Genomic DNA, 25,265 nt, shown 5'->3' with positions numbered 1-25,265 from the left:
CCAGTTGAAGTTCAGATCACGAGTGAATCCACAGTCACCTGTGGTCTATTCCGCTCTGCGTCTATGCGCCCCATAGACGCGTGTACATATGACTGAGAAGAAGACATACGTCTACGGGACGCATAGAGGCAGAGTGGGATAGACCAGATCACAGGTGACTGTGGTGAATTGTTGACCTTGGAGGGTATGGTTACAATATTCCATACTAAATCGGGCAGCAGGCACAAATCTGACACCAGAGAGAGAGAGAGAGAGAGAGAGAGAGGAGAGAGAGAGAGAGAGAGAGAGAGAGAGAGAGAGAGAGAGAGAGAGAGGAGAGGGAGAGAGAGAGAGAGAGAGAGAGAGAGAGAGAGAGAGAGAGAGAGAGTGTGTGTGTGTGTGTGTGTGTGTGTGTGGTGTGTGTGGGGGGGGGTATGTGTGTGAACATTTCATATGATGTCGTTGCTGTTAGTCGTGATGGCGATAACGGCGACGATGAGGATGATAGTGATGATGAAGATTATAGCGATGATGACAGTGTTAATGATGTAATTAGCGGATGGGGTGATACTATGCCTGTACAAGCATGGGTAATCTAGAGCAATTTATATGCGGATGATCGATAATTTTTTTTCCCCGAACCTTTTTCTCGACGTTTCATCGCAGTTTTGATAACCTAGTTGCATTCACGATCAGCACAAGTAAAAGTGCAGGATTTCACCTCAAAACATAGCTTATTATCATCCGCACCCGGGCGTACAGTGCTGCAGTGGTGCACATTACCTACGTTGATGCACTGGTTACAGCGCCCCCAGCCATCATTTACTCGGCCAATACGTTGTGCTCCTGAACTTGTCGATAGAGAAATTACCTGCCTCTTTTAAGCTGTTTGGTAAGATAATAAGTGAACATCGGAGGATTCACCAATTCGAAAAGATTTTCAAGTGTCCAGTTACTTGATTAAAACAACATAGGCATGAATTTTCATTTCGATTTCTTGAAATATCAAGAAGAGATAAAGCCTCTTTGTTCAGTTGGTTCGATTTTCTCAGAGTCAGCTATGACAAGACTGCTACTGACGTGAAATGACCTCACATGACTTCCTGCCGAGAAAAAGCATTTGCAGTAACCATGGCAACACCAATAATAGCAACGTCATTGACAAGGATAGGGAGAATGGCTTACCACAAACGAACTTCGTCACGACGACTGTCGAAAAACTGGGGCTTCATGTATTCACGTGCATTTAATTGTGTGACGACAAAGCGCACCGCTGAATCCGGTGAAAGAAAGACGTTTTTTAAAGTAAGATTTAGGCAAGAGGAGAACGAAAATACTGATTCACAAAATAATGATGAAAGTGAGAGGCATGATTAGCCAAACGATCGCAACAAATGTTCGTAACTTCGAGTGTAACGGCCCGTGGAAGTTATTTCGGTGATGACTGCAAGAGCGGATTTGATTCGAAGTTCATACGATTAGTACGTCTACAGTTGATGGACAAAATGAAGACGGGATGATGAGCAGATGTAACAGTGGGTGATTAAGTGTGGGTGAGTGAGTGAGTGAGTGAGAAAAAGGCGAATTATAGAAACGACTGTTTGAGGGAAGCATACGGGGGGAGAGAGAAAGGGAAAGAGACGGACGGACAGCGAGAGCCAGACAAACAGACAGAGACAGCCTGAGCCAGACAATGTGACAGAAGGACAGAGGCACCGTGACTTAAACTTGGAAGAAAGACAGATATATGCATAGAGGTAGCAGGAAATAATATATTGGAAAGACACGAAATGAGTGATCTTAGAAAGAAGAGCTTTAAAAATGATCAAGAAAAGAGGCAATGAAGTATTAGTGTAAATCAAAATGTTCATGAAGAATTGAAAGGAAACATTTACTGTAGACAAAGAGAAAAAGAGATTTGATTACTGCGGCGATGACAACGAATATCCGGAATGAGAATAATTGTATCGTAGGTCTACACATTATAGATTTGATAGACCACCATCTGGTTAAGGAACCCTTACAACTTTCTGGGATATCAGCCCGGGGATATCAGTCGCTCTGCATGACAGGGCGTAGAACGCCGGTAAAGCCCTGCTATGCAGAGCTAGGATATCAGTGGAAAGGCTGACAGGCATCGTGGACGTCGACAAAGAAGTTGACGCAAATGCAAAGAGAAATTGTCAAAACATTTTTACAACAGTAATACGAGAATATTAACGAGACGTGCTCTGATTCAAATGAGTCCGTTCGGATCCAATAAAGGAATTAAAGAGACGGCCACGTGGATTACCAATTTTTGCTCAAGGTATGCCAGAGTCAAATAATCAAGAGTACCATAGTATGAGGACATCCTTCGTTTCCATGATTGTCGCTTGGTTGGTACGAAGTGAACGAGACTCGGCGAAAATCCCGTCGGATGAGCAACGGCTTGCCAAGAGTTTATCGCTTTTCACACATAGTTATTTGAATGAAGGTTTTGGAACAACCTGCCACGCAGCAGAAGTTGAACACAGCATCGGCAAGCTTGCCGCCTTCACGCGCCATCGGTCCGTTCCCAATCCAGAAGCCTATCCCCACGTACAAGTCCATAAGTTCGATCATCTCTTGCTTCACCCCTGCACCAGCCTGCTTCTCTCGGTTGACTGGCGCGTCGCAAGCCCTGCTGAAACTTTTCAGCAGCTCAGCGCCGCATCTTTTGACCCTCGGGTCGACCTCCATCTCTCCTCCGTGGAAGTGCTCTGCCTCTTGACGATAAAAGATGGAACACGTCGTTACCTGTAGCATCGAGAGAAGGACGAAACTGGCGAGGACAAGCATCTCTCGATGGACAACGCGCATCATTTCCACTCCTCTCTCTGAAACGAAGGAGATGAGCAAAGTGTATTGAGCGTTTAAGTCAAATTTGTAAACAGCTCCACGATCAGTTTTCGAAATACGCCGACATTTCTCCACTTTCAACCTCATGGAGAGAGCTTAACAGACGTGAAAATTTTGCACAGAAAAATAATTTCTTTATTTGATTTTCCAGGTCGAAAAACCAGGATGATACGAGTCTACGTAAATGCAACAGACTGCCTTGCTAAAAAGTTAATACCAGTAAACGGAATTGAGTAGGAGACTGCGCGCGCAAATTTTCTTATAACAAGAATGAACTCCGATATACAATATGTCCTTTTCTTCACTGATTCAAGAGAGACTCACAATCGATAATTACGAAAAAAAACTCTACTGATCATTTTCACTCTTCTGATCATTTTCACTACAATTTCCGTTCTCACCTAATCTCTCCCTATGAACGTGAAGAAAAAGTGTCCGTTACTGAACTGACCGAGCTCTCAGCTTGATTTGTTGTCTTTGGAAGACTTCGACAGTTCTGTTTTGTCGCCAAGGGTTAATTTTTGGTCACAAAGGGCCGATTTTGACAAAACGATGCTTCTGGCCATGGCTGCTTTAGTAAACTGTACTCGTAACACTCAGAGAAAGTAAATCTATGGGCGCCACCTTACACAGAAAATTCAACAGACTTTGCCTTTAGGCCATGTTCAAAATGTTTCCGGTAACCCGGCCTACCCTGTTTAAAACCTCCTAAACTCTTTTTCGCATTTTTAAATCACGCGTCATTTTGTCAAATTTGGCTGTTTTGATGGGTCATATCCGAATAGAAATAAAATATCAAACTAGTTCCTACTGAACAGACCTATTTCCTGAAGGCATGTTAACGGAAAGAGACGATATTTTTATGCCTTACCTCTACCGAGAAATTGTTCAACTTTGCAGCAGGACTATAGGTAGGCAACACTTCGATTTGTGAGATTTCTTAGTCAACCTGCATGCCGCTTGACTGTCGCTTTGTTTAGTCGAAATCCTTCAAATTTCCAGTCTAAAGTGATAAGATTATCTATTGTTGTTATATAGCACTTGGAAGATTTTTATTGGCCCGTTTCCCCCATGTGACTATCTGCCCCTTCTCAGAATCGTACAATGCTTTTATCAGAATTTGTCTTTGCAGACGTCTGCACCTGTCTGCGGGTAAGACGAAACGTCCTATCACCACCAAGGCGTGTTTTATGTCAAAATTCGGACGGTCGCAGATTGTCATAACTTATCATGTTACAGTTCGAACCATTTTCATGGCATTTTATAAATGTTTTCGGTTGAAAGGATAAGCATTTCATAAGGTAATCAAACCAGTTACGGGGGGAAAATGCACGCGAAGTTATGTCATTTGATATGAAGTGAGACGGAACAATAGTAACTACAGAGTCCTCTTTTTCAAAACGAACTGACAATGATTCTGTTCAATGTACTCCCTGCTTCCTTGAAGGCTGTCATTTGTCACGCAGCCATGTGACCGGAGAGTGACATGTATTTCTGTGCGTTGTATATCGAAAAGTTGATGGGAACGCTTCTTGTTTCTCATCATATTTCCTGTCCTCTAAATTGCTGCCTACAACACGTGCAATTTCAACGGAAATTACAGTTGTCTTACTTCTGGTCATCAACCTTAACGTCATACACATCCCATTATCAGGAAACATCCCATATACAGCATTTGATCACGCGTCGAGTTGAACTCACTGAAACACTCCGAGGACGCACGCGCCTCGAAACTGAAAGACTTGACATTTTGCTCAGATTTTCCCCTGCAAGAACACTTTTAAACATTCTCTCCTACAATCAAGAATAAAAATCGTGCAATTTTTGTACCAGGGAAAACAAATTACCTTATTTCATTTTAATATTGATGTTTGGTATGTTCAACATGGACAAAATCCCTGTGTTAACTTTGGAGTGGGGGATTACATTTTCGAGTTTTATTTTCCAAAATAAGACTGTGACAGTTACTCAAAAAGTTTCAAAATGAGCCCAAACAAGCGGGAGATCAGAAAAGTATTGTAAAAATTTGAGAGTCTGAGCATCTGTCCCAGAGGCGCATTCAACCTCACCCTATGAATGCTGTGACTTTTCCCACCAAAATTTTAGTGCAACATTTCCCTAATTTTTATGAATTTTTCTGCATGTTTAAAAATAATTTTGGACCAAATGGATATCACATGGCATTGATAACAGTTGTTTATCAAAATTTTGGTAAAAATCTGAAAAATTTACTGGGGTATATTTTATAAAGGTGACAGAAATTTACTTTGGCGCTCAAAAAGATAAGGTATTGTGCGCCTTAGACTTGTCCCAAGTCTGTGGGCATATAAATATCAAACAGAATAAATTGAACTTGAAGGAATGGACATCAGCAGACTGTCAGGCTAGGTGGTAGGCTGGTACTGAGATCGTGGCGTGAATGCACAGGCGCTCCTCAGCTGGGTAGTCTGCTAAGTAGATCGATTTTCGGCTCGATTTATCGATCCCGTAGTCGATATGCCCGCCACTGCAACCTAAATTAGGTTACAGTGGCCGGCATATCGACTACGGATCGATAAATCGAGCCGAAAATCGATCTACTTACTGGCAGACTACCCAGCTAAGGAGCTCGTGGCGTGAATGCCTTGCCGGACAGTAACTGCACTAGCCAGACAAGCCAAGCGACTGGGGGCCAGTCTATATGCGCCTTTAAAGTGAAAGACTTTCCTCAGTAAAACTTTCAGCCATTCTTATACTAAACCAAGAATGAAAATTAGGGGTCACCGTGCAATATTGGTAATAGAGAAACAAATTACCTAATATTTATCGATATTTGAAATTCAAAATGGCTTCCATCGTTGTAAGCTTATTAACTCTATGGGGGAAATACAATTTCGATTTTCAAAAAACTAAGGAAGTGAAAATTGTTCTTACTCCAAGGGCTTTAAAGTGAGCCCCAACAAGTGGTAGATCAGAAAAGAATTGTAGAAATTTGATTCCGAATATCTGTCCCTGAGGCTCATCCTACCTTAACAATCAAAACGGTACGATGTCGTGATTGTGTCTCTACTTTGTGAAATGGAGAGAAAATAATGACGAATTCATATTGCAGTAAAGAGTTTGATGGTCCTTACTGTGACATTTATAAACCTTTAATGAGGACAGCCGAGGAGGTTACTGTTTTGGGTGTCACATGATGAAGATAATTATTGTTGAGCAAGCTTCCGAGGAGATCAGCAACCTCCGGAATCTTCGTGTAATTACAGCATTGTGAATCACTCTCAACAAATTTTGCGAAAAATTCACCTGACCTGAGTACAAATACGTTTCCTGTTTTATACTGAAATTTCATCCATATTTGTCTCTATCATTAGATAGATACTTATTCTACTCCACAGCAAATATTATCTGCATAACAATATACTTTGCTTGTGAACAGATATCATTAAAGCCCCACTATGAGCTGCATCTTTTTTTAACTGTTTACAAAACATTCAATTCACGGTTCTCCATCTCAGGATTTGAGGGGTGTACCATCCCTGTGTTTTCCCATAGACAGTTTCTCTACTGTCTATGGTTTTCCCGGCAACCCACTCATATGTTAATCACCATACAAAAGAATATGCAAATCATACATTGTTATGTAAATTGGCCACCCCTTTTTACCCAGCTGAGAAGGCTGCAATTTTACTCTCACTTTCTTTAATTGTGATCTCTTTCAACCAATATGAGCGGTATCAGTATTGGTATGGTATGCCTGTGTAGACTCAGATGACCTCTGACCTGTGGTGTGGGGTCAGAGGTCGCACTGTGCCTGCACACGCCCGAATCTTTCATCTTTCAGTCTAACCTCAGAGCAGTACTGGTGCCAAAAACATTGGTTTCTACCAGATTTCTAATTCTGTCACATTCTATTTCAAGGGTATTGCCTTGCAGTTTTGTTCAAAAACACTTTCCCACTGTACTGTTCATGAAGATAGATGGGTCAGTTTATCCAACATAATTAAGTGTTGTTTTCAGTAATCGTACGCAGTATGTCTGTGGATTTGGACGTCAACGAGTGACTGCCTGAGCCTCAAAGTCAGCATTTTTCTTGTGTTCTATAGAAACTAATAAAGGAAATTGAAATGTCTGTTTTATATAAAAAAAAATGTACTTTACTTCCATTGAGAAGAACAAAAGATACATTCCTGTATTTGATAAAAAAGAGAAATGTTTGGTACCAGTGAAATTTCTACCAACTTTGTGCAGATAGTGTTTATGGAAACCATGGGTATTTTAGTCAACCTTGTCTTTGAATTCATCACAGAATAGAACAGTGCATGGTGATGAAGGAGATGCCACATTCAAAGACTGATTTCACATCACTGCGAAACTTTTATCGTTTCACCCCATGTTCCTGTACAGTGTCCCAAATTTAAAAGGGTTGAGGCGAAGGTTTGACGGTGAAAGGGATAATCCTCATTCTACAACACAGTTTGGGTCACACTGTGAAGAGAACTTTTCTGAAAGTGGGGGCAAATGTTCATTGATACCGGAGACCGAATGACAGTAAAATTTGATCAGTTCTGATACGTCATCAATTTATCCATCTTGCTTGTACTACTATCCCTGAATTAGGTAGCCGTGTCCGAAGCCCTAATATGACACTAACTAAACTGTTTTGAATTTGTCAATATTTTTGATGAATGCCTCAAACATAGAAACACGGACAGGTGTCTGACTAGACTATGGTGCAACCTGGAAAGCGGTAAAAATATTTCAGAACAAGGGAAGACATAATTAAGGGTATTCCAGCGTTGAAAATTCTTCTCAGAATAACTTCAGCTACAATGTCCACTTGTCTATGTATACCAAACATTGGCAAACTTCAAAATTAATTTTCAAAAGCCTAACAATCAGATGGATATCTAAATTCAAAGTGTCACATGTAATTTTATGAATGATTGCTTAGGGAAGGATGTATCTTCTGCAATGAAAGGTAAACTTGTTTGGCATTCCCGAAGTGTTACCGAAGTCATATTGCTGTGGAGGAAGTTATTCACAGCTTCTGCTTGTCCTTTTCATTGAATACAATATGTAGCTTGCATTGGTTGTCAAGTTCAATATAGCACTGTAATGTGATATCACAGCTTACACAAAAATTTTACACTGTTCACAGTGAAACAGATCCAACCGAACAATGTAGCTCACGAAAACAGCAAAATTTTGACATTTGCGAATATTTCTCTGATGCGAGAGTATTGAAGCACAAATATCACACCCCAAGAAGTGTTAATGCTTCAGGCAGGTGAGGAAGGGAGGAATCTGCACAAGCATTCAGTTAAATGATTTTTCCATGGCGAGAGCTACCATTCCCTCAGAGCGAAATAACCGGAATGAAGTACTGGAGTGACATGTCCTCATGGATCAAAAAGAACTGAATGGTTCGGTTGTGAACGATATCTGAAATGAAACACAGACATACACAGCTTCTCAATATAGAGTTGTCAATGGAATGATCTTAGACTTGTTCATACTGTTAGTGATACAATATGCCAGATGATTGTCAGATACTTGTATTGGTACGGCTATATCATTAATATTGCATAGGTTTACACAAATGCTGAACTACTGACATGTGATGGCATTTGTACGCGGACAAAGCTACTGTCAAACGATTGAAGCTCCTATGCATTATTCACTGTCTTTGCCCTGTTCATCCCCAAGTTTTTGTGAACAGGTCTGCAATCACCATTGATGACAATGGTTTTGGGCCAAACCACATTGGTGAAAGGGTTGATAATGCAAACCAGGTGCTCAGCTGATCAATATTTGATTTCTGTAAAATAGCATAAAGACTCCTGTACTGACTGGCATCTATTCCTAGGTTAGAGCAACTCAAAAGTGTGAATAAATACCATGTGACAGACCGGCAAGCCTATAAATTGCCTTCCTTTGCTGGCAAGATGCTGTTGGACCTGGAACATGCATACTGGTATAAGAGATGGAAGATAATTGTGATACATGGTGTGGGGCCTGCCACTGACCAACTGATGAGAAATCATTGGTCCTTTTAATGTGTCAAATGAAGTGTCTGGACCAATGAAAGTTTTGTAGAATTTAATTTCGCTCCTGACTGTGTCCAAAGTATTGACAATGTGGTTCTCTTGAAAGTGATTCATTTATTCAAGGACAATAATTCTTGATACTTACTACAGATAACCCTAGTAGGGTTGATTTGCTGGCCCATCAGAAAGTTGGAAAATTTCTTAATGTCAATTCTGGCTGAAGAAAATTCTGTGTCCTGGGCTTGGCTTTGACTTTGAATCTGACTTGACTGATCAGCTACGTCACCATCATTACCTGAAAGAGGAAGAGATAATGGACTTGGATGGTGAGTAAAAATGTTGGAGAACTCAGAGAAAAACAAATTTACCAAACGTGAAAGTATTCAAAATCAATCGTCAAAACCAGGTAAATAAATAGAAGGTAGATAGGGTAAAATGCTCATAGCACACATTTGCTCTGCTTGTTCACCACCTTATTTTGGTATGCAAGTTAGTAATAAATCATGATTTCAAAAAGCAACAGTATGCAAGTTTTTCATTGCTTGGTGATATATTGTGCCTGGGTCCAGTACTAGGTGGCCTATGTATATACCAGTACCCAAGGGTTACTGCGCCCTCAACAGTGGAACTCACCATGAACCATGATGTAACTGTACACAGTCAAAAAGAGGCTGCTGTGGAATCACAGCTGTAAACAGTGTATAACATAGTGTGAGTGGGTGACCTTGTGACAGCCTCTTTTTGACTGTGTACCATGACGTCATGGTTTTTTGCCGAATTCGACTGAGTTGCTGAGTACTGGGGGCCTGGGCGAGATACAGCACCAAGCAATGAAAAACACGCACACTAATGCTTTTTAAAATAATGATTTATGAATCATTTAATACCAAAATATGGGACTATTGATCTTTTTTTCTTGCCATTTACAAAGTCCTGTGATTATATTGTCACAAGGTACAGTACAAAGGTGAATTTTGTGGGCTTGAAACCAAATCTGACAATCCTGCTTTTGTAGTGGTTTCAGACACTTGCACTCAAAAACTGGGCTCAAATCATAACCCAAGTATACTTGGTGGTATATAGTATATGATTAAACATTTGCAGTGCTGGAAAAAATGCAATTTTTTTGCTTCAGTACGTTCAAGTTACATTAGCGATGCAGAACAGCATTCAGGGGATATGATTTGGTTGACTGTTACAGCGGGTTCAGCCAGACTGGCAGGATTCCTTCCCACAAAAGTACCAGCATGTAAGGTCATGTGAGTCTTATGAATCTGGTCATTTGCTAATCTGTTGCTCTCAGACAAGAATTGTTTTGTGCAGTCCTGTTAACTACTTGATTTATGATGCCTATGTTAATGTACATGTGTATACTCACCCCATGTTGGATTTGACAGATCTCTGAAGTGGGTGGTACATGTCACCATGTCTGTTTCCACTTTCAGCGTCATTTCTCCACTCTGATTGGCTGATAGTATCTAAATTTGACCAATAAAAATGTGTGTTATATTGCAAAACGAAACAGTAAACAGCCTAGTCCAGGCTTGTGAGACTATGCCATAAAATGGCTATCACAGACAATGAAAAATGTTTTAAAAAGCCTATGACAAACGTGTTTCTCCTAGCAGCCATGTTCCTGTTCATGTGAGGGTGGACAACTGAATTTTTTACCAGCTGTTATAGTGTACAAACACAAATGATCCAAGTGCTTCTCTACTCAGTTTAGGAAAGGACGTTCCAAAGGAGATGGTGAAACTGTTGAGAAGCGCGGTGAAAATGTGAAAAGCAGCAAGAACTTCAACATGTTTCAATTACATATCTTGTGAACAATACGTATTTCCTATTGTTATGAACGTTTTAGAGAAATTAGCACAAGGTCACTATATACAATTTCTTTCTTTCCAGGATTCTGTTATGAGACAAGTCTTGAACAAGTCACCCTTCAAAACACATGCCATTTTTTTTTTGCACTTAAAATCACAAGCAGTGACCAACCACCCCATGATACATCGCCCTCTAGAGAGAAAGATAAGCTATAGGTGTATCAGCCTGTTCAAAGCACGGTCCCTTCACAAACTTGTTCAGAGTCATAAATAAAATGCAGCATAATTTCATAACACAATAGATTACATTGTCTCTGTGACCTTGCATCAACAACAAACACTGTATTGTATTGTGTTATGAAATTAGGCTACAGTTATTTTTATGACTCTGAACAAGTTTCTGAAGGGGCTGTTTTCTAAGCAGGCTGATACACCCGTAAATTATTAACTTCCTACAACATGAACAGAGTAACTGATAAGGTATCTTTCCCAAGTATGATGAGATTTATCCAACTTACCACATAGCTGCTAAGGTTCTTCATCCTCTCAATCACATTGCGGACAACTTTTAGCGGTGGCATGTAAATACTGACCTACAAACAACACAACAATTGGGTGTTTACTGTGACATGGGTTGATGAGGAACAAAGTCACTGATAGAGAGGCTATTGTTTGGTGTGATAAGCAGAAGTGTAGTAAGCTTGTAGAGGTATTATCTAGCTGTCGCTAATAAAAAACTTCCTGGCAACTTAGACAGTCAATATATAAGGTCTACGTGTACGGTTTTCTCGCTTATAGCCACAAATATATCTGAAATCGCTGTTATGTACAGAGTTTGGGCTTGAAAGGGTTTAGGCAACAAAATGCCGTGACACAAGTCAAATTAATTACCATGCTATAGTTTTACAAGAGTTTTCCTGAGTTTACCCCTTCATGTTGTCACATTGCTGTGCAGCTGGGAAAATGAACTTCTGCCTGTTTAACCTTCAACCACAACATTTTGGTATAGCCCAACTGTTTCCCCTGGCAAAGATGGACCTTTGCACAGGCGATAGGCTTATCAAAAGCATATCTTTAGTCATTGTTTTCACACACAATAATATTGTAGTTTTTATCAGACACTTTGTACTGCTTGAAGACGTGAGTGTTGTGAGGTTATTAAGTGTAGTGAGGTGTAATGTCAAAGAAGTCACAGAATTCTAATCTGGAGTTGACATGTAAACAATGTCTACATCTTAGAAAACCATAAATAATACGAGTGTAAACAAAATTTACTGTATTTTGTTTGATTTTGCATGTGATTACACAATGTAAATATTTGTTCCTCAATGGAATCTGGGTGTGGTATTACCCTGTAATAATTTTGTGACTGTATTTGTGCAACATTGCACAACATAGATCAAACTTCAAGGTTTTAAATCCAAATCAAAATATGACTTATTTTTTATGAAATTCATGACCCATATCATCATAATCTGATGGCCAGTGTGCAAAGAAACTTCCAAGATTTCTGAACTTTTCAAATCCATTGAGGAATTTCTTTAAGATTTCCTACAGTCAGCCTATTCTAAGGTAAATAACATGTAAAATTTTCTCGAAAGGACAAGAATACTCCTCAGAGTCTGGTACATCAAATTGGTTAAGCTGCCACACTAGATGGCTACCGTATTTTGGTACTTTTGATACAGCTCTGCTCAACTATTGCTAGAATATGAAGCCTTTTTAATTCTACTTCTACCACTGAGCACTGTCAGCTGGATGAGAGATACTTTGAAATGTCCGCATGTTGGACTTGTTCACAAATTTCATTCTTGTTCACATTCTTGTTCACAAATTTCATTCTTTTCCCACACTGCAGTATGAATTCACTCATTTTCAACAAATATCTTGTCCCTTGACTATACAGTGTTTGAAAACAATTCACATGATGACGTTGGCATTGAACTATACATTATTTGTGTGAAGTCAGCCTTATCAGCATGAACATTTGGCAGCATGTATCAGATGACAAATCTGCTTTAGACAATGATTTAGATACCGGGGTGACTGTGAAAAGAAGGCAAGGTGGATAATGAGATTGTGAGTATGGCTAAAATAAGGATGGTGGCAGTACCCTACTAAAATCCCTCTGGGAAAACAATGATATATGTAGTTTCTTCATTTTCAATTTTGTCTGTAATAGATTCATATCTTATATTTCATATTTTGACTTATCTGTCTGTAAGTGGCTGCCAGCTGGCACTGTTGACGAGAATTAAAAAAAAATAAAATACAATAAAATTTTGATAACATTTCATAGAATACTTACATCAAAGTCTGGCATGGGTGGTTCCTCATAGTCTCCCCACAGACGCTGTGGTATTACGTTGACTGGCACGTCATGAACCACATTACGACTATGAGCTGTCATGGATGGCTGGGGAAGAAAATCAAAATGTTACACAATTCGCATCTCAACAAATGCTTCAACAGTTGTGCAAAACCAATGTGATTTTTCAAGGTTATTCGGGCTATCAATTGTACTGAAACACATTAAAGTTTAAAAAAAGGTATTTTAGTCTACAGTGGGAGACTCATTTCAAAACTTTATGGGCCATAGAAATATGTCTCCATACGCATTTATTTGTACACACTGTTTTGTACGTAACAACATAAAGTGATCTCTTGGGCATACTGAGTCTATAGAAACTGTACGTCCTTTTTATTCCAGAGTACGGACCCTTTACACTGAAGGATTCACTGTTTTGTACAAATGTAGCAAATAAGGGAATACGTTCATCACATCTTGCAAAGTCATGTTTGCTACAACTGAGAGCATATATATCTTTTCTTGATTTAAATAGCCTTTAAGACCAGCGTTAGATTATTTTAGTCAGGATTATGACTTGTGTGGGTAAAGGCTCAGTAAATGGTTTTGCTTTGAAATCTAACTACTTCAACATTCAAAATTTGTTCACAATTTTTAATGAGTTTTTCTTAAAAGCAAGCCACTGTGAAATTGAACACACTTGGGAAATGCACTTGCTTGGGGTTTTTTGCACACTTTGTGAACTTGGTGTTCACAATGCACTTTTGATCAGATTACTGTTAAAAGCGCAATATAAATGAATAAATTATTATTATTAATGCTCTCATCAAATCTAGGTGAATGCACCCTTGCTTCCTGGGAAGTTATAAATCATTCAATATGCAATTATTTCATTGTTCCTCATTTGGCATAAATCTCAATACAGTACAGAAGACATTTCATAAATTTGCCATATAGCATGACACAAATATTTAACAAAGATAGCAAAGACAGATAAATATATTGCAAGACAAAGAATGAAAAGGCAATGAAAATTCTTTCTAATAGATAAGTGAACATAAACCTCTTTCTTCATATACAGTGGCATTTGCCTTATCTCAACATTAAAAACAGGTGTTTAAAGATTGCTTCAGCTGTATGTAAACCTTGTCTCTCAGGCAAAAACAAATGCAATATGGGTGGTTCTTATGGCAATAAAATGAAAAATAGGGTTAGTTAGTGGCTGGATGTAAAGGGGTGTACTCTTTTCCTCAACTTTTTAATTTTTACCTCAACTATGATTTCTCCAAATCACATTAACATTTTAAACTTCTGTCAAATTTCAGTGTCTATTTCACGACAAGATATCCACAATAGCCAAACAAATCAATTAAACCGATATCTGCAGCAGTATAACCAAGTATTTCAATGGGTTTAGCACTTTGTAAGTTTGGTCTGCATGCTATATCATTGTCAGAGAGTAGCATGTACAGACCTAGACACTCTAGCATCCATGGCATGGTGAAGATTGTGGAAACTGATGACAGCCACATGTATGGGAAGTAAAGTAAGGGTCAGACGCCAAAAGAATCAGCACAGACAAGGTTATCAGAATCGTTCCCTTGTGTAATTTTGAAAGGCTGTGCTAAAAATGTTAGTCCTCTTGCTAAATTGACAATCAATCACAACAAGGGAAGTATTAGGGCAATATTACACTGACAGTGAATAATAACTATTCTACAGTTATTCAAAAAGATACCCAGAAGTCATCAATGTTTATCATTCACAGATGACCCTCTCACCTCCTATATTCCCTGTAAACAGGTCCACATACCCCATTGATAGCAATTGGTTTGGGCTAAACCATGCTTGTGCTAGGGCTAAACAATGCAAACCAGGATAACGAGTTGATCTCTGAGCCCTCTGAGTCAATATGAGACATACAAGCCATTAATGAAGAAGTTCAAGAAAATGCGCCATAAGGTAGAATGCGCCTTGGAGACAGATATTTGGACTCTAAAAGTTTTATAATTCTTTTTGGTCTACCATTTGTGGGGGTACCATTTTGAATCTAACGGACTGAATAAAAGTTTTCCATATGGTTATTTTTGTAAAAGTCAAAAATTTTATTTTTCCCATTTGAGTTAACACATGGATTGTGGCCATTTTGAATTTCAATTCTCAGTAAATATTGGGTAATTTGTTTCTCTAGTACCAAATTTTGCAAAGTGACCGCCAATTTTCATTCCTGATTTCCAAAGGAAATGGTTTAATGTTTCTTTATGAAAAGTTTGAGCAAATTTATGACTTTCAATTTTGAGGCGTGTACGCGTGTACTACCTTTAGGACAAAATTTTGACCTGACAATTTTTGCAAGTTCACAGCTTGTGTAAATTCTTAGGGAGAAAGTTGTCATCTTTTTACACTTGACCATGTATTCATGTTGATTATCAGACTTTAATGCCTCAACCCCTATCTTCAAGTGTGCAGGCTAGCGAATCATATGGAAAACAAAATGGTTTCACCAAAACATGACGGAAAAGAGGTAAGATAGTCAGATAACCCTGAAGTAAACTATAACATCAACTAAACTCTAATATTTGTTTTTGAAATAAACGGACTGTGAAATCGAAATTCATCTGCATATGTATATATAAATATTTGAATATCACTTACCAATTCAATGTCAAATGTGAGACATGGTGTGTGTTTCTTGGTGAGTTTTATCTTCAGTGACTTCGCACTCTGCGCTGACTTCAACGCTCTCACCACATTATCCAGCGTGACATCTAAGAATATCTCATTATCAGTTGCTGACACACCATCCATGTTGTATTCATCAAAAAAATTGGCCTGAAACCAGCAAACAGATTTTTTCATCTTGTCATCACTTCAGGCACTTCAGGCATTAAATTCCTGTACAACCTACAACTTTACTTTGGCTCCCGTCGTCTTGTGTTTTTACCCGTAGGAATCTGCTGTGCTCTCCCTGGCCTTTCGAAATTGTTAGTAAATTTACGAATTCGGTTCAAAAAATATTAGTAAGCACAAATTATATAATGCTGAGCCCGCCCATTTTCAACAAACACTTTTGGTACTCAATAAATGATTTTAAGGGGATAGAAATGATAAATGATTTCATTATAGATAAAGGAAAATGAAAAATTCATTTTTAGTTTTTTTTGACAATTAACACATATTTTGATACGCATTTTCAAAAGATCCATTGAATAACACTGTACATCATGGGTCATGAATGCTTTTAACATTGAAATTTCTTCCTTGTTTCAATAAAGTGTGTCATTTTGGTCAACCGGCCCATGAATGTTATTCAATTAATCGATCTTTATTACACAACATAACATTTTCAAGTATATTGTGACACAAATCGTGACTCCCTTTGTGTGTGTAGTCAGTGGTTGATGATTATATATATTAATATATGAAGTGGTCATTAATATTATCAGTGTTTGCACAAGTTTTAGATGCTAGAAAATATGTTCCCTGTTTTACATACTGGAAATCTCTGTTACCTTGAAAGTATGTACGTCATCCATGGGTACTAGGTGGTGCCTCTATAAGCTGGAGTCATTATGCCATGTTCATCTCTAAAATTCTTTTAAGACAACCACTGATCAGAACATTTGGCAGTCTGTGGTTTCGCACGAATTTTGTCTCATTATAACTGGAAATTTAAGTACACAAACTGAGACTGGTGATCCTGCTAATGTTTTCTAGAGACAGTTATACTTTTAAAACACTGCAGATGATCGTCATTTATTTTTTGTCTGGATAAACGTTTTCGTCTTGGGGCTGTGCACAGCATTGTTTCTTGATCATCAAAGAAAACTATATAACATTTACTGAGACAGTTTCTTGTAAAACATTTTGAAGGAAACCTATAAAAAATTGGCAAGTTCACTGAAAAAATTCAATCTGCAGATTGTCAAATGACAAATCTGAGACAACTAAGATTTCCGGCTAAGATTTCCAGCTCGCTTTCACCTCCATGCACAGACAAATGCTTTGCGGTACATCGTTCAACCATGCGCGGTCCGGACAGTAGTTCGACTGTCAGGCTGACTGTTCTTGATCTCTTCTAGGCGGTTTCATTGTTTCGTATTTTTTTCATATCAGTTGCCCTTTTTTATGCTTTTTATGCTTCGATACGCTTATGATATAGTGGCAGAGTAATTTTTGAAAGACGAGATATGACAGTATTTCCCCGGAATTCATAATCTTGACCGAAAATCAGGCTTCAAAAATAACAAAATTGTTCGTAAATGGCCGATCGAGCATTTATTTTTTTTCGTAAATTTTCATTTTTGTTCGTAATTTACGAACGTTACAAGCGACAGCGAGAGCACAGAATCTGCGATATTGAAAATATGGTTGACTGCCTGAGACTTTTATAACTCCCTTAGGTGGCAAAATTGTATTCACAGGCCAAGAATTAGAGTTCCACAGCTACAAGGCATAGTTAGACCTCTGTGTCCACACCTGAAAAACACTGGGCCAAATTTTCCATACAAACAACAATGGCGGTTTCTTAGGAGTCTTCCTCCAATGGCTTTTTTGAACCAACTGAACCCCCTGGGTTGATGTTGATTTGTAAGATTGTTAAGAGTGGGCCCAATATTCTTCGGTCATACCCCTTTGTGATAATGCAAAGGGTTGCTGACCATAGATGCAGTGCATGTGAGATGCGTTATAATCACTGTTCTTGACAAAGAGATTTGTAAAGGTGGACCAGCCCCTCTGGTTTTCCAGCAATCTTTTCATATATGTAAATAACAATACAAAAGAACACATTCTCATGACAAACAAATATGCAAATTTTGTATTGTTATGTACATGTCCGTATCTATGTTTCTCCAAAGCTGTGGAAAACACTGATACAACACTAGTTCTGGAAATTGATTTTGTGTTTCAAGGAAGTACTAAAATGCTCAAAATAATCAACCTGGGTAGAAAAGAATAAAGTATTACTTAGTTTCATGAACTGTAACTTTTTATGTATTTTCCCATGATTTGTGCTCTATTTGTCAAATGTTATTGTTGTGACAGACCTTTAGTCTGGACTAACGTCATCTATCATCAAACATTGCATATTTTTACCACAAAGAGTTTTGCCAGCAGAGTCAATACTTTGCGCTTCAACATGCTTTAGTGAGAAGAAGAGGAGGCAATTGATTTCTTGAAATAATAAAACCGTCAATGACGCTGTACCTTCTCTAATGTGTGGCCAGGTCAGGTAATTGGTTGTTGGCATGGAGTTGTTGGTAAATAGTTGATGATGTAGGGGCATGAGGTGGGATATGGACCCAAAGAACCCAAAAGATGATTAAATACATCAATCAAAAAAATTCTAAGCTACAGTATAAACTGCCTAAAGATAGTTCAATGTGGAAAAAATTAAACAATTCAGAAATAAGAATTAACAGTCCAAAATAGTAATACGCACTTCCTTACTGACCTGAGTGCATGTGAAATACACAACCTGGCATCTGTAAATTAAATGTATACCAAGTGATCATTTCCAGTCACTTTTAACTGTTTTTAATGGATTTTCCAAAGAGTCCTGTGGAAATGATGAAAAACGCTTATCTGGTCTTGTGTTTGTATAACCTCATGGCTGATAATTGTCATAGTATTGAAAAAAAATTGAAAGTGAGAAATTACTGTTTTTAATAGGCATATTTTCCTTGAAATACATGACCGTGTAAAGAATATATGCTAAAAGTGTTTAAGAGTAAATTTCTTTTCAAAAAATAATTTAATTTGTGACCAAAGGATTTTTATTCTTTGAGTTTACAAATTCAAACATTGCAATTTGTTCAATCATCTTGTGCAGTGCAAATTTATAAAATGACTGAAAAACAAAAAAAATTGGCAGAATTACAGTCTTTGTGATGTAAAATTATGGGTTGACATCACGATAACTGTTAATCTGTTTGAAGTACTAATATACTATAATTTAAAAAAGAAAAATTCATGGAGAAACGGTAAAATATATTGTCAGCAATGTAGTGTTAATTTTACTTTACATCAAAATATGCCTTTGCTGGATACCAAATATATAGGGCGAAATATCAGCCATGTTCAGCAAAATCCACACAACAGCATTGATCCTTTTCTAATTTGATTTGATTTGCTTATGTTATCCTTGTATGACAGTCAGTACAATATGGAACTTGAACACAACACAGTGAATAAGTATGCTGTAAATGAAATGGTGTGGCTGCATCCACATGCAGCAATAGGAGTGCCTTTGTCTCTCACCCCTCATTTCCAACCTGTCCCATCCCTGAAAAAATAGTTTGGTCTTATATTTATAATGTTAATAATTTCTGTATTTGTTAAAATGTGCGCATCTCAAAAACTTTTGATCATAAACATTTTCATTGTTTTTTATAGCTGACCAATCAGTTAACCTGTTTATTTTGAATATTTGCGCATTTTTCCTCAGTATTTGACATTTTCTGAATACCTTCTTATTCAGTTTGTCATTTTCTAAAAGTTAAATGCTCCATTGTGTGGTCAAGCTTTCCACAAGCATCAAATGTGGTACTTCATATAGTCTGGTTCCCTGACCCATTTCCCCGGTAGAGGGCGTGGGGAAATATAGGGTCAGGTACCGGGTAGCCATCTTGAACAGAATTTTGTTCAAGATGGCGGAGGTTAGTCACCTGACAGAACATGCTACAACAAATATGGCTGCTACCATGAAAACGCCGGTCAAAATTCGACTGGATCAGAATTATGTTCGAACACTGGTATCCGAACCAAAAACATTGGCACACGAGACGGGAAACATAAACTGAAAGGATTAATCCAGAAGTACGGGGAAATAGAGGTGATTGAAGGCTGGCTATGATATCGCTGCAGTACTTGTTGCGTGTATCGAACGCGCTAGGGTCATTGAGGTCATCGCCGACTGTGGCGTGACCCCTATGACATGAGCACGTTCGATACACGCCACAAGTACTGCTGCGATATCACAGCTAATTGAAAGCAAACTTTGTTGGAACTGTGAACGACGATTGATTTCGATGGATAGAATGGTGTCCGAATTTCGTGAAAAATGCCAGGCATCATGTCGACGTTCTAAAAGTATTAAGAGGTGTGCTAAATCACAGTGGCTAAATCATGGAGGTAGAAAGTATTTCTTTCTACCTCCACGGCTTTGTGGTACAAACAAGAAGTTGGTGTCAAGTGAGTCTGAAAGTGCGAAACCAAAGAAAGACGAGAAAAAGTTACAAGTGTTACTTTCATCCAATCACAGCTTGTTTTATTTTAACCCAATAGCGTCCATGTTTACATTAGCCGGTACCTGACCCTATATTTCCCCACGCCCTCTACCGGGGAAATGGGTCAGGGAACCAGACTAACTTCATATAGGAGGGTCTGCCTCTAGAGGGCGGGCATCATGAACAGTGTTTGTTGGTTAATCCTCCACTTAAACTTCTGATTGTACTGTAAACATTGAACATGGCCGACGTCCGATTTTCCTGTCTAAAACTTTCACTCATTTTCGTTCATATGACTCTGAAACTCCAGGAAACGATTGGGAAGAAAGGGTTATCTTGAAATATTGAGGTACTCGCCGATATTTTGCAAAATTAAATGAGAAAAATGCAAGGAAAATGCCGACAGGCTTACACAATGACAGTTTCAGACTCGGAGGCATATGATCATCTCTGCAGATTATGCAACAGGCCCAGATCACGTGAGGCCATGAGGGGATATCCACGAAACTCAGTACCAAACACTAGCGCTCACAGAGTGAGAGCAAACACAAAGTGAGTACCCCTAACGTCAGCTCAGTAGTCTGTAATAGATTGTAGTCAACTAAGAAACCTTGGAGAAAGGCTTAACACTGTGGCTATGCCGCTGAGTCCCTTTTGATTTTTGTCATAGCTCAAAATCGTTCTCCCACACCTCAACCTGAGCCATGAACACCCCCACCAGTTTATGATATGACCCATCACAATGGCATGCCGTCAACGGATCTTGACAGACGGAAGTCTTGACAGACGGAAGTTCTTGACAGCAGCATATTGGTTTTCAACTCTAATACCTTCTCTGTCTATAAATAGACACGAGAAGGTAATAAAACTATTATTAAAAGTCACAAACATTGTCCCTTTTTAATGTTGTTATACTGTGACACAGTGTGCATGTATATTACTAGTAGTCACACAAAGTAAGCCTTCACCAGCCCTAAACTGAAGGATTCTGTTATGTGTGGGTATTCTATTAACTCCCAACTAGCATACTAAACATACATCTCCACTAACCTGTACAAGTTCACACCAAATGCCCGCCCCGGCATTAGCAATGCTGTCGCTCACGATAAAATACAGTTTATTCTGGGTAATCTTCAGTACACAATTCTTGGCAAGCTTTGCAATGGTACCAACCATCCCTGTAATGAGCAAAACAACTTTCATTATATTCAACGTACAGACTTAAAGTAAGAGAAATAGGGATTGTGGCTTCCTAAGTTTTTACAGCGACCCTATCAAACGTACCATCAAGTAGTAATTAAGATAAACAAGGTATTGGAACTTCGACCACACTGGTCTTTTCGTCTTTTCCCCTGGTTCTGTGCTGTAAACTGGCTCAGCTATGCAGAGCAAATTAGTGCCCATGGATTCCCACTGCAGGAAGTAAGGGTCGCGATAATGCCGCACTTGATCAACACGCTTTTACCGGTGCACACCTGTCACTGTCCAGAAACAATGGCTAGTATCCATGATACTGGAAAAACAGAGGTGAGCGTGAGGACAATCTTCCATTTTCTTTCACTGGATGCTTTATCTACCTATGCAATATTAATTTCTCACTGAAATAATTTGGAAACTGTAAGTGCACCGTTCACTGGTCTCATCATTGTACAGTAAGTCATTTTTTAACCATTTTAACCATATCGGGTACGATTTTTGGTCACACTGTCTCAGTATCCCTCATCATAATATTCTCAGGGAAAGAATTTGGAAACTTTGCCTTTCCAGAGGCTGCAATGTTGTAATTATCCTAATTAGGTCAATTATTTCTCCAGATTTGGACTTTATACAAACACCTTCAACAGGTGCCTTGGCGAAAGATTTCAGTTTTAAAAATCGTCCAGTCACCCTACTGCATGACAGGGCAGTATATGATGTGGTGGGAGGCGTTGCCATTATACCTGGCAGAGCTACATACAGCCCTGCAATGCAGAGCAACACACAGCCTTGCCAGGCACAGCTACATACAGCTGCAGCACTGTAGCTCAAGGTAATAACTGCAATTAGGAATAATTGTAGCCTTAGTGGGCTTGGCCACAGGCATGCTGTTGGCCGGATAGTTTTAATAGTGTAGAGTTTATGCTGTGAGTTTATGATACATCCTGACGATTTCATATGCAGACTATCCGCCGTCCGCACATAGAAAGTGGTGAATCTCCATTTGAGGATGTTGATGGCATTACTCATGGACCAATTAGCGATGAAGATGGTGTTCCATTATGGCAATGAGTTGCATTATTACAACAGTGGACACCAGAAACGCAAAGTTTGTCAAAACGCCGCGCTGTAGATTTCTTCTATTATTATAAAGTTTTCATTTTATCGTGACATGAATGTGTCTTTTGGAAAGTAGAGTCTTCCGCATCAAACGAGGTAACTGAATGTAGGATTTGTGTTTATTTTCGACTAGAAAGGGCAATTTTCTTTGCAGGCTGGATAAGTCCGTTTCAAACCTTTGAGGGTAGTCTATGTATGAGAACGTCGGAACGTAGCATAAACTCACAGAGCAAAAAGCTCTACACTATTAAAACTACGCTTGTGGGCTGGGCCGTGTGGCTTACCGCACGATAGAAGCCCAAGCCGCACGGCCCAGCCCACCAAGGCTACAATTATTGCAGCTACTCGAGGTTTTGCCTGGGTATTGGTTGGGCTGCTGGATCACAGTCACTCGTGAGCTATTCAGCTCTGGGACTATTCGCCCCATAGACGTGTGTATATAAGGGTTTTTTCTCGCTTATGTACACACGTCTATGAGGCTGAATAGCTCACGAGTGACTGTGGCTGGATTTGCCGTCCAACCCAAAATTACCCAGGCAAAACCTCCAGTTACATTACACTGCAGCTAGCTCTGCAAGGCAGGGCTGTGTGTTCCCGGCGTTATGGCCTCGGCCTCCCACCACATATAACGCCGGTAACACACAGGAGTGCCATGCAGAGCTACACTGTAGCTGCAAAATTGTAGCGCTACGGTGAGGCGGTCGGTGATTTTTGGTTTTTGCGACTTCGCTCACCAGTAGCGCTACAAGGCCGATGGCCCTGGGGAGTATCATATAAGCGCGTCGTACTCGACCAGGCGTTTTTGATGTGGAATGCAACATATTTACTGCATTTGGTCGTACCGATTTATCACTACTGAAGACTAAACAGTATACTGCACTAACTTTGTCATTTATGGGGTTTGGAATTTGTTCAAACACGACGATCGTGTTCTGAAAACATTGAGCGGGGGCGTCGGTGTTTGTGGGAGCCGCCATTACCGGAAGTTGGTAATGACGGCTCCCAGAAATGTTCGGAACGCGATCGTCGTGTTTGAACAAATTCCAAACCCCATAAATACAAAGTAGTGCAGTAGAATGTTTAGTTTCAGTACACTCAGTGTGACGTTTTTGGACAGGGTATAAATTTCGCCCAAAGTCGTTTCGTAAATGACCAGCAATACGAAATCTTATAACCATACCTTTCGAAACTTTATTGTGGTTATCCTCAAACTCAGTTGACACGACGGGAGTGATATTTCGGGGTCAAAGTTGCCCAAAGTTTTGACCCCATGTCGACGGCGTAGTAATCGGACTGCAATCCCAGAAATCGGACGTCGTGTTTGGAAGGTGATTAGGAGCTAATATTGATAATTTGAAACGTCAAACCACCGATTTTTAATTTCGATGTGTTATAGAAAACTGTACATAAGAATATTTCATGATAATTAGTTATGTTAATCCATGGACGACTCAACTATATTTCGACGTGTATAGCGCTTAGATATCGGACACGGGCTGTCTCTGTGTGTGTTGCTTTCGGCACCTTGTATCGTACGGTGTGGCTAACTTCGCTAAGTTTGTTCAGTGAGTATTACTTATAATTGTTTCCATTGCATATTTGTTTGTATTAGAATCAGCATAGGCATTATTTAATAAAAATAGCGAGTATATTTCATCGTTGGAATTATTTACCTGTCAAGTTTTTACGCGTAAGTCACTTACTACATTCACATGATTATGCTAAATATTTTCTGTCCGAAAACTTGTACACTTCTTACGTTCATTAAATGTACTTTTTTCTCGAAACAACTGCGCAGTTTTCGTTAAAACTACATGCAATCGTAGCGAACAATGGAAAGAATATTTTCAACATCATTATTCTCCCCCACATTCAAAATTCAATGCTAAATCAGGACTTTAGTCAAAATTGCAGTTACTTTGACCTGACGGCAGTATGTTGACAGTATCACTGACGCAGTGTCAGACGACAATTTGTTACCGCCGCTCGTAGTGCCCTCAATAGCTTCTACCAAAAAAACTATCGAAAACGGGACAACAATGTCACCTGACCTAATATGAGGTCACATGACCTTGAAAACGCTATCGATACGGAGCGAAGTGAGTGTAACTAACAGCATATCACTAAATGTCCGAAAACTGAGGTCGTCCGAAAACTGTCACACTGAGTGTAGTGATAAATCGGTACGACCAAATGCAGTAAATATGTTGCATTCCACATCAAAACGCCTGTCCAGTACGACGCGCTTATTGAACTCCCAGGCCATCGGCCTTGTAGCGCTACTGGTGAGCGAAGTCGCAAAAACCAAAATCACCGACCGCCTCACCGTAGCGCTACAATTTTGCAGCTAAGCTACACTGCAGCTATATTCTCACTGGTATGTCTCAGGTCTCCAAATGGTGGATGAGTGCTCGATGTGACGAGTTTCATGTACTTACGAGTGAAATGTTGGATGCATCCTATAACTTCGATTTTCCCTCGAAACCTCATTGTATATGCTGTCTGTCTTACATATAAAATGTTGGATTGTTATTGTTTATCTTTTCCATGTACACACGATCATATTTGGCGCGGCCATATTTGAGCAAGATCGCGCGAGATTCACGAGATGTGGCGTTGAAGCAGGTGAGGGCGCTTTAACTACTGTTGGTGGAAGTGCTGCGTATCAGTGCAACGCAATCATCCTCATTTTTAACACTTT

At 39.3% G+C, this 25,265-nt stretch overlaps 1 protein-coding gene and 1 long non-coding RNA gene across 2 annotated transcripts; both read right to left on the bottom strand.

Annotated features, from left to right (window-relative positions):
- Positions 1–2,156: 2,156 nt before the first annotated feature.
- On the bottom strand, positions 2,157–3,855 carry LOC139117796 (uncharacterized). The gene is made up of 2 exons (XR_011548582.1): positions 3,731–3,855; positions 2,157–2,837 (listed from the first exon to the last, which is right to left on the bottom strand). It is a non-coding gene; the product is annotated as an uncharacterized lncRNA (long non-coding RNA).
- Positions 3,856–6,981: 3,126 nt separating this feature from the next.
- LOC139116855 (checkpoint protein HUS1-like) lies at positions 6,982–25,163 on the bottom strand. Its single transcript, XM_070679567.1, has 8 exons — positions 25,003–25,163; positions 21,299–21,426; positions 15,675–15,851; positions 13,020–13,127; positions 11,230–11,304; positions 10,267–10,366; positions 9,034–9,183; positions 6,982–8,283 (listed from the first exon to the last, which is right to left on the bottom strand). Exons 1-8 carry the CDS (start codon positions 25,052–25,054, stop codon positions 8,198–8,200), a joined length of 876 nt encoding a protein of 291 aa, XP_070535668.1. The 5' UTR covers positions 25,055–25,163; the 3' UTR covers positions 6,982–8,197.
- Positions 25,164–25,265: the final 102 nt, after the last annotated feature.

Source organism: Ptychodera flava, chromosome 18 (assembly GCF_041260155.1).
Source record: "Ptychodera flava strain L36383 chromosome 18, AS_Pfla_20210202, whole genome shotgun sequence".
In the NCBI taxonomy this organism is placed as follows: Eukaryota; Metazoa; Hemichordata; class Enteropneusta; family Ptychoderidae; genus Ptychodera; species Ptychodera flava.
This window is presented reverse-complemented; position numbering and strand designations above follow the sequence as displayed.